General features: G+C 36.8%; 2 protein-coding genes across 2 annotated transcripts; both read right to left on the minus strand.

The window, feature by feature from the left end:
• LOC132188301 (GATA transcription factor 9-like) lies at positions 1-1,843 on the minus strand. Its single transcript, XM_059602725.1, has 2 exons — positions 1,451-1,843; positions 1-899 (listed from the first exon to the last, which is right to left on the minus strand). The coding sequence occupies exons 1-2, from the start codon at positions 1,751-1,753 to the stop codon at positions 183-185; spliced, it is 1,020 nt and encodes a 339-aa protein (XP_059458708.1). The 5' UTR covers positions 1,754-1,843; the 3' UTR covers positions 1-182.
• Positions 1,844-7,329: 5,486 nt separating this feature from the next.
• On the minus strand, positions 7,330-9,210 carry LOC132186971 (protein transport protein SEC13 homolog B). The gene is made up of 2 exons (XM_059601100.1): positions 9,106-9,210; positions 7,330-8,498 (listed from the first exon to the last, which is right to left on the minus strand). Exon 2 carries the CDS (start codon positions 8,469-8,471, stop codon positions 7,566-7,568), a length of 906 nt encoding a protein of 301 aa, XP_059457083.1. The 5' UTR covers positions 8,472-8,498; positions 9,106-9,210; the 3' UTR covers positions 7,330-7,565.
• Between the last annotated feature and the right edge of the window lie 1,498 nt (positions 9,211-10,708).

Genomic DNA, 10,708 nt, shown 5'->3' on the forward strand with positions numbered 1-10,708 from the left:
TTTTTTCCGCCGCTCTTTTCTCCTCCTCATTATCACTTAATTCTACTCTCTTTTTCTTTTTTCTTTTTTCTTTTCTGAACCAAAAAAGGAAGAACCGACGAGTTCAAATTTCTAAAGCAAAAATTCCCACAGGTAAAAAAGAACTTAAAAGAGGCAAACCCTTGATTCCTAACTAGTCCCCACTAGATCAAATGCCTAAAATCGGGCCCGCTACGATGATGGATCAAGTAGTCGCTGCAACCGTTGGATACACCGAAAATTGAACTTTGACTAAGAAACTGTTGCTGCTGAGCTCTTTGCATCTCCTTTTGCCTCCTCAACTCCAAGACCTTCCTATGCGAATTGGAGTGCTTCGCCGACACAAAAGTTGGGCTCGCAGCAGGTCGGTACTCCGGCACGAGTCGTCCCGACTTGTACCGCACCCCACAAGCGTTACAAAGGGTCTTCGGCCCCATGGGCCCGGTCCGCCATTGTGGGGTCTTTTCCGACCCACAATGCAGACACTTCCGACCCGAAGAGGACTCCGAGTCGTTCTGCTTGCTCTCTCTTTTCTTAGACGATGTCGTCTTCGGCGCCGGAGACAATGGCTTTTGGTTTGTGAGGTCGGACTCGGAGGGGGTGGGGAGGTGGAGGAGGCGCGTGGACCAGTCGCAGGGGGCGGCGCGCGAGCGCTTGCTGCGGGCCTTTCCGGGGAGCGGTGTTTCGGGCTGAAAAAACGGGACGTTTCGGGAAGGCAGCGTTTCGGAGGAGGATGATTCGGGGGTCTGGGGTTTGGTGGCGGCGACAATAGCAGTGGTGCTGGAGCCGGAGAGATAGTGGAGCGCTTGAAGGTCTTGTTGGACCGAGAACGAGTCGTCCACGAAGTTTGACAGCCATTCCAGCTCCGCCAAGTCGTCGTACTGTAACAAAACCCCCCAAACAATAAATAAATAATTAAATTTTGAACTTGAAAGCAATTTCTTCATACACTTCACGCACACAATTGAAATATGCTCCAATGTGAATGCAATAAAGGCAAAATTCAAAGAAATATCACGAAAGTTACATTTAACTTTTTACAAACAAGAAAATTATGAAATTTTTTTCAATTTCGAGAAATTTTTACCACTCTCGTTAACTTTAATCATGGATAAAGTAATGCAACTAGCTTTGTTTTTAAGCTAAATGCTGTAATTTACTAGTTTAATTTGTTTTCGTTAACTTTTGTTAGCTTAAAATGCTGTAATTTACTCAAATAAAAATAGTGAAATCGTTAACAAATTACAGAGAGGTTAACTAGAACCGACAACGAAAGAAATTGAATAAGGATGAGAAAGCAACAAATTACAGAAATAAAACGATTTTTTCTTTAAATTCGTTGAAAATTTGAGTGCGAAAATTCAAATTTACGATAGCGCTAGAAATGCGTAGGGAAATTCAAATTCGTCGTATACATGAACTGAGGAATTACCGGAACACAGAGGTCGCCGGTGAACTGAGAATCACCGAAGCTCCGGGAGCCAACGTTTCCGGAGAACTGAGGTCCGCTGCCGGAATTGCAGCTGTCGACGGCGGTTACAATGGAAGAATCGGTAGAATTACCGGCAACATTGTCGAAGAAACCGTCGGTCATAACGGCGTCTTCGTTCGAAAAGTCTAGGAGGTCGTCGATGATGAAGTGCTCCCCTGGCTTCTGCTTTTCAGGCGAGAATTGGCCGGCTCCGGCTCCGGCTCCGCCAATGTAGCCTCCCATAAATAGCTCCGGCACTTCCATTGGTGTATATATATATATATATAGGTCAACAATACGTATATAAATGGAGAGAGAAAGTGAGAGAAATTGCAGCGTTTTGATCAAGACAGAGAGTTTGTGTCTGAGAGAGAGTGAGAGTGGAGGCGATGGGGTTTTGAGGAGTAAAGGAAGGGGTATGGGTGTAAATTTGACAAACTTGGAGCATCTTTCTACATGCAGAGGGGTACGAATTAAATAATGGCGAGTGACTTCCAAGTTCTGTAAAGTTATTACCATTGTTTATTTAACTATACTCCTTTTTTCTTTTTCTTTTTTTCTTTTTTTGCTAAATAAAGTACTTAAATTACAATGCAGTACTTTAACTTTTTGTTAATTTCTTTTGGATCTTAGCTTTCAAATTTGTGACATTTGTAAGAAATTAATTATTCGTGGATGGAAAAACATATTTTTGAAGTTTCAAAATTCAACCCCTTAAGAAATTAATTATTAAAATGAAGGAAAATCATATTTTAAAGTTTCAAAATTCAACCCCTTAAGAATCGATCTCTTGCAGGTTTTGTCGCTGTGACGACTCCAATAATGTCCAAGTTTACAGCCGGATTCCTCTGCTGCTAATAATTTTTTTTCCTTGGGGTTTGTGCGTTTTTATTTAATTTAATTTAATTTAATTTAATAATTTGACGCCAGTTAATTGTACTTTCTACCCCTATTGCCCTATCATTACCTGTTATAATATTGCCAACCCACGTTTAAGCACGATGGTTACAGCTCAACTTAGTTAAAAAAACAGTCATGATCTTATCCACGTGGCTGCTCAGGATGATTTTTCACTTTTATTCTTACCTGCCACATAAGATAAAAGCCAATGTAAATAAATCTCCCCTCTCCAAATCATACTAACTGCTTCCAATGTTAGGTAAACCCGTTTGTCTCCTTCAGATGATCCTCTCCACATTCAACTGCCCGTTTGCTAATTAACTAACACAACTCTTCTTATCTTTCAAACAAGATCCTCCCCCATTAAAAATCATGAGCATGAAATGGAGATAATGATATAATTTTCTTTAAGATCGTGATTTTAACGTTCAACTAATGATTTTTATATCTGTAATTCAAATTCAATCTCATTATTTTTTAATATTTTCTTAACATGGTCGTGTTCTAGGTGTTACCTGGCTTTTAGGGAATAGAGCCAGCCATCTGGGCAAAGCCCGCAACTCAATGTCCAATGCTTTTAGTGGTGCGAAATATTAAACCGAAAACTTGTGTGTCATCCTCTAGATTCAAGACATTCCTACCATAACTCTAAACCTCATAAAGGACCCAACCACCCCGCTACCCGACACCATCTTCATTCATCTATCTCTTGCCATCCCTCTTTCCCCATCATCCCCCACTCTCCCTCCAAAAGAAGATTAAAATTTAAAATTTTAAAAATTGTGAGATTTTTTTTTTTTTGGTTGGTTTCTTGAATTGTTGATGATGGTATTTGACATTCTAATTTGAGTGGTTTTCCGATGGTTTCAATTTAGTACCAATTTTAAATAACTGAAAATATTTTTTTATATTTTTTTTGACATGTCCACACAAGAGGGGGAAGAATGATTCAAACTAGTGACTTACTCTTCATTAGGCGTGCCACTTCTTAAGAACAGAAAATACTTTTTAATATTGTTTTCAAGGTCTCAACCAAACAATTAATGCAAAATTACTAATTTTCCAAAAAAAAAACCAAACACATCCTTAATCATTCGTAAGTCAATTAACAATCTAAATTCTACCATAGTAAGACCACTAAAATGCACACAGAAAAGACAAAAATATGGTGAAATTAACTAGAGACTTTTCTTCTCATTAACTTAATAGAATCCCTTTATCTAATGTTGATAAATTGAAACTAATTAAGAGGTAATTTTGATGAAAACGAAACCCAACCTCGAATTGCTATTGATATTAAAGTCTATGATTTGTAATAATATTTGTTTAATGAATGTTTTTCTTCTATATGAAGGAAAAAAAAAAAAAAAAAAAAAAGAAAGAAAAAAAAGGCACTTGCAATAGGATCTATAAAGGGCATGATTTTCCAAAATGGAAGCAACGTGTAATTTCACGCACAAATAATTAGAGAGATACATTTCACCAAATCCAAATGGTTGTCTGAGTCATTTCACACCGATCCCCAGATTAATTAAGACTAAGGTAAATGGATAAGGTCAGGTTGCAGTTAATTGTCACCGTAATATTCTTGTTAACTGTAATGTTTTACCTTTTTTAAAAATAAAAAAAAAAAAATTGAAATATTTAATTATAAAGTAAATTCCCTTTAATAATTTATTTTTTTTTATTTTTTTTTATTTTTTTTTCTTTTACTTTGATTGCTTTATTGTAAGGGTCGGTGGGGTCGGAGGAGCACGTGACAAAGGTAGAGGGTGGTGTCAGCGGTCCATGTGAGAGTTCATAAGGTTTGGGTTCAAAAAGCCAACCCATTGCCAAAGGGCTAGTCAATTCCACGTGGCTGGAATCTATTGACTGTTTCCTTTGGTGCTTCCCCTTCCCCATACGTGCGTTGTGCGAAGCATGTCCAATACACTAACATGATAGCACGTGCAGGGAAGTCACGTGGAAGTCACGCACCGCACCTGCCTCTTATCACCCTGATGCATGGCTTTGATTAAGGGCTCTTGCCTTATTTAATTAGCTTTTGGTAACCTCAATTACTGGCACTGTCTTAAAGGTGTAGAACTTTTTGAACGTATGAGCCCTTAATTTAAATTCAAATATAGAAATCCACAGTGATTTGGACACCTGTGCTACTATCATATCAGTTATAGATGAAGTGATAATAAAAATTATTTTGGGTTTATTATAAGCTTCTGAGTTTATATAAATGGGCAGGTAATATATTCAGTAATATTCATTTTGGGCCGTAATGTATGGATTATAACAAATCTATAAATCCAGCTTCTACTCTGTAAGTGTGCCTGATTTTTTCAAAACTGATTCCTTCACAAATCCAGCTTCTATTACATTACATCTTATGTCTGTTTACAAAGGCTGTAGTAATAATCCTTAGACCATTAAGAAAAAACATTTGTCAATTGAATATTACTTTGTGCTTTTTTTTTTTAAGGTGGAAGTTTCCCATTATCAATAAATAATGGTAACATAAATAATAATAATAATAATAATAATAATAATAATAATTAGTATTAGGAGGACTTTTCCCATTATCAATAGAACGAGAAAAGCAGGATAAAAGAATGGAGTTGATGCAAAATGCTAGGTTTGGCAGTTGGGTTTAATTTTTTTATTATTTTTTTTTTTTTTATTATTTTTTTTTTATGGGGGGGCTTATTTTGAGGGGTTTTTTTTTTGTCTTTTTAATGTTTTAGCATGAGGGCACTATTGTATTTTGCTTTATTTAGTATTTCTACAATTTTTAATTTTTATGTACAAACAAGTTATAGTTGTAGACATGACAGTTAATTATGTTTATATGAATAAAATTTATAGAGGGATTTCTCTAGCAGTTTAGCTCTTTCAATCAGGGACATAATTAGAAAATTAAATTTAAGAGGCACGCAGTTTTTCAAAGGAGAATATCTTCAATGTGGTCATGGCACAAAAGCCACATTTTGTGCCTACCATTCAATGAATGACATATCAACATATCACAGGATACAAAATAGAATTGACTACACCTAATAATACCAATTTCAACATCAAATCAAAACAAAAAGACCAAACCTTCACGCTGCAACACACCGTCACCGCCAAGCCACGCCGCCCAACCCGCGCCACACATACCACGCCACCCAGTCGGCTTCAATCTGAATTTTTGGTCAAGCATTTCAGTTTTTGCTAGAAAAGACTGGCTTTAACTTATATCTTCACTTGAATAATCACTTTATTATATAGTGGATATATATCATTTTTCTGTGTTACTTATGTTTCAGTTTGTGGTGCTTTCATCTAAAAGTCACAAATTTTTCCAACTTTCAGAGCCTGATATAGTTGAAATGGTTGTTTACAAAGATGTAAATCGACTATAACTGTTGCTGAAATTTTGGCTAATACAAATCAATTTCAGTCTGAACTAGGCTGGGCGGCAGCATTGGCGGGGGATTTTTGAAGCTAGTTGGGCGAGGGGATGGGGGGCGTAGGCTGGGCGTCGTAGGTCCACCGGCGTGGGATTTTCAAAGCCGGCTGGGCTGGGGATGGGTGGCCTAGGTTGGGCGCCATGGGTTGTTGCAACGTGGGCTGGGCATGAAAGGATGTCATGAATTGAATTCATCTTCTGTTGTTTTGATTTGATATTGAGATTGGTATTATAAGATGTAGTCAATACTATTTTGTAACTTATGATATGATGATTTGTCATTTATAGAGTTGTAGGCACAAAATGTAACTTTTGTGCCACGACCACATAGAAGATACTCTATTTTCAGAGAGTTTCGAGTAGCAAAATCTTTGCAATTAAAAATGGCCAATTTCTTTAAAAAAAAAAAAAATTCATAGAAGAGATCAAGGGCGAAGTTCAACAGGGGCTTTGAGAAGTAGTCGGTCACTTAACCCCCCCACCCCCCCTAATAAACATCAACATAAAGGTGGATTGCGGGGATTACCAGAAAACTGAACAGAAAGTCATAAATGTACCTCCTTTTTCTGTTTTTGGTTCTCAAGGCGCTAATAAGTTATACTCAAAAATTGTTAGATGCTGCTACAAATTAATATTGTGCATCATCAACACGTTGTTACAAAAACAAACCAAAAAGATCTTTGAATTACCACAACTCCTCTTACTTGCAAGAAGAGTACATCATTTCTCACAAAAATAAAAAATAAAAAGGCCTATAATCCACCTCAAATATCTCCGCCCACTGCAAATGGATTAAATACCCTTTTTCTTTCCCTGCTGAGCGAATGCTTCATTCGTAGCTTCTGCGCCCTTTTTCTTTCCTGCTGGCTGAATGCTTCATTCAGTGGCTTCTGCGTCCTTTTTCTTTCCCCTGCTGAGCGAATGCTTCTTCAGTGGCTTCTGCTCTATGCGAAGTTCCGGTCTTTATGATGTACCCACTTAAAAAGACAACACACTTTCCACAAATTTGAGGATCAAATATCCTGTTATTTATATTTTCAAATTCATTTCCTTTTTATTCTAAAAAATTGAACAGTTTCCTTCATGACAATAAACAAGTTGTTCAGAGATATCTGCTATTTGTTGCCAGCATATGGCAATCATCAAGTGCAATGAAAATAATGATACTACAGATGCTCGAAGACCAACTTCTTCACCCTCCTTTATGCCACCCCCCCACCCGCCAAAAAAAAAAAAATGAACAATAGTAATGAATTTTTACCATGGCAAGGCTTCAAATGAAACAAAACATTCTATAGATATACAAAACTTTTTCTCTCCTACCAAAAAGCACTTCAGCTCAAGCATAAAGGGTGGGTTTGGGTACAGGGTGGGGTTCTATGTTGAATCATATTAATACATGTTTGTATATTTATTAACCAGCAGACAGTTCACTTATCAATATAGATTAGCCAAAACAAAACTCAAAAGATCGGAAACATTTCAAAACCGAGGTAAGAAATCCACAACAACCAATCATCAACAAATTTCAAGATAATTTTTGACAAACTACAATCCACATTTGTTTCTGGCAAGTCTTGGGTTTTGATATAATCTCCCAAGTTTCAAACTTTCAACAATATCAGGCAAAGTACTAAGATAGATGACAATGTAAAGAAACAATGTCCTAAAACATGTGGATGAAAAAGATTTAGAACAAAATCCAGTACTTCAAGAGCAAAAGTAATATGGATACTAAGGCTCAACTGTGGAAACCTGTTGCCACTCTCCGTCGACTGCTTCCTTCCACAATGTCACATTGTTGTTTCCGTCAGCCACAGCCAATATGTTTCCCGTCAGCGACCAGGAGACCCTCCAGACAGGAGTCTTAAAATCGTTCAAAACCTTGCCTTCCCATTGATCCCCCTCCTTGACCACAGTCCATATGATGACTTTGCCATCCTGTGAGGCACTTGCAATTGTAGATTTTGGCAGTCCCAAGTTGGGTGCCCAAGCAACATCACGAACCCAATCTGTATGCATCTGAAGAGCTGGAAAGCAATCCATCTTCCAACTCCCATTATAGAGCTTCCACACCTTCACAGTATTATCGCAACCACCTGAACAGAGCTTCTGAACAGGATCAAGCAAGCCAGAACCAACAAGAGCACCAGGCGCAGTTGAGGGAGCCCATGAAACAGAAGTGACACCAACTGGATGAGCTTGGTCAATCCTCGAGGTGTCCCAACCACCATCCGGTCTTGCAGTGAAAACTGAGATATTCCCATCAGAGGAACCACAAGCTAAACAAAGACCCAGTTCATGAGGAGCCCAAGCAATAGAATTGACAGAGGACTTGTGGTCATCAAAGACGTGAGCTTGGGTCCACTCATTTGGATTACCCTCCTTCCATATTATCACGTGCCCGTCATAAGAACATGAAGCGAGAAAAGACCCAAATTTCGGATGAGCCCAGACTACCTGCCAAACAGGTCCTTGGTGGCCAGTTAATGTCGCAAGAGGCTGAGAGGTTGTATTGCTCACCCCAACTATCTTAATGGAATGGTCTGACGAGGCCGTGGCAAGACGCTTACCATAGTAATCCATTGCCACATCGTGGATCACATCTTGGTGACCAGTTTCAATCTTTTGCGAAGGCATTTTTCCACAGTCAATATACTTTACCTACTGCTTCAGAACAAAAGGGTAACTCAAATTAAAACTGATATATCTTCCATTGGTTCGCAGAAAGATTCAAATCCTATTAATACGTGAGATGATCTATATGTTCTACCACCCCCAATGTTTGCTTGCTAAAAAAGTGCAAGAAAATAAAAAAGTTAAATAAAGAAAACCTTAATTTGTACATTTTCCGCTGTTCTAATCTCAATAACAAAGAAGAAAAATCTTGGACAATCCAATAGCGTAACTTTCATTACACACCAATTACTTGTAGCTACCAAATTATAGAAAATCTGAATCTAAAACTTTCAGTTCCTCTACCATTCCTTATCTTTTCTCGTCTACCAAAAAGAACAAAGATAGAGCCAAATCAGATATGATGGCAAAGAATTATAACCCATAGTATCAGATCTCAGATTTTTGCGGACTGTGGTCAGATATAACAAAAAATCCATTTAATTACGCACAAATATAAAAGACTAATCACAGTCCCAAAAGCTTCATACAATTGACCGATCGGATTGGACCCAATCAACGAGTTCAAAGATACATGCACAAATATAAACTCATAGATATATTACGAATGGGGAGAAAAGAGAAAAGAGAACCAGACCTGGTGAGAACGAAGGGGAGCGGAGGACGAAACGACGGCGTTACGTGATCAGAGCGAATTGCTGTCGATGCCAGCTATGACATGAGTATGAGGAAGGAAGTTGGGTTTCTTCTACTCTTCTATACCGGCCGAAACGCCTGGGTTTAAACAGAGTAACCGCCCATTTTTTGTGGGTTTGGGCCTTATTAACCAAGATGGGTTAAGCCCAGACTTGGACGGTTAAATTTCATGCCAATTCGGCAATTCCCTTGAAAGCATGTCGAGGGCCTACGGCCAAACAGACTTTTCCTAGTGTGATGGTCTATTTAGTTTTTGATCACTCATGTGATTTTTAACTACTATCAAATCGCCCCTAAAATTCTTTATTAGATCCACAAATGGGGCTACTCTCGTTGAAAATTAATCAATAGGGTAAAATAAAATCTAATTATAATAAAAAGTAACTAAAAACTAGTTTTCCATATAAGATAAGAGTAAATGAGTTTTCACACCCATTTTATATGGACTCATGTGACATATTTTAAGTGATTTTTGATGTCATCACTTAAAAAAATCTTGAAAGTCATTTAAAACACGCAATGTAAGCCGTTATCAAATGTGTAATGAATGAGTGTAAATAGTAGCATTACTTATGTTGAAAATTAATTCACACTACAAACCCATCAAATTCTAGGTCTAATGGTCAAGGATAGGCCCACGAAGATATTAATAAGCAAGGGCTATTAATTGATAAAAAATATTCCGATTAGTCGGAATGAAAAAGCTCAATTCCAACTCAAACTCCCATGAATCCTATTTATCTTTATAAGTTAATCATTTATATTTATTTCTACACGATAGTTGTTGAAGGTTTATCTCAACTCTGGACTGTCAAACCAACTCAAACAAAAACAAAGAAAATTAATCCAAGCCTATAAATAGGCCTACACAAGATACAAGGACATATTAAATAATCTACTATCTTCTGATACCCTCTTAATATATTATCTCTCATAGCATCGAAGCACGATTTTCCAGAAATCCACCGCAACTGGTAAGATTATTGTCTCTATATTCTCCATTTCCTATTTTATTGAAAAGGTAAATAACTTCTTTTTTTTTTTTGTAAGCCGCCATATCCTGGAGAGTCCAAGGACATAAAATGAATTCTTATCAATTGGAAAAATAGCCAGATAGGAGCCCAAAACTAAGATTAAATAAATATATAAAAATAAAATTAGTGTCCATTCTGTATTAAGAAGATATAAGCCCAAAAAATAAAATAAAATAAAATTTGTTTTTTAATATATTTTAATTTTCAATTCATTTACCTATAAAAATGGAACTCAATGTTCTTTTAAATCTAAAAAATGATCTATTGCTTTAATTTGTACTAAATTTCACATCAATTTATTTTTTAATGTATAACATCCAAAAATCAATTACAAACTCATTTTTAATTTTGTTGCGAAGCTTCGACAAACAAGTTATGATTGATTTTCTAGTGCTTTACAAAGAATGAATTAAAATTTGTGGAAATATCTTATATAAAAGTGGTTATTTGTAAGAAGAAAGTATCATTTAACCAAATAAATAAATAATAATAATAATAAATAAAATCTTT

The sequence above is a fragment of the Corylus avellana genome, chromosome ca7 (genome assembly GCF_901000735.1).
Source record: "Corylus avellana chromosome ca7, CavTom2PMs-1.0".
In the NCBI taxonomy this organism is placed as follows: Eukaryota; Viridiplantae; Streptophyta; class Magnoliopsida; order Fagales; family Betulaceae; genus Corylus; species Corylus avellana.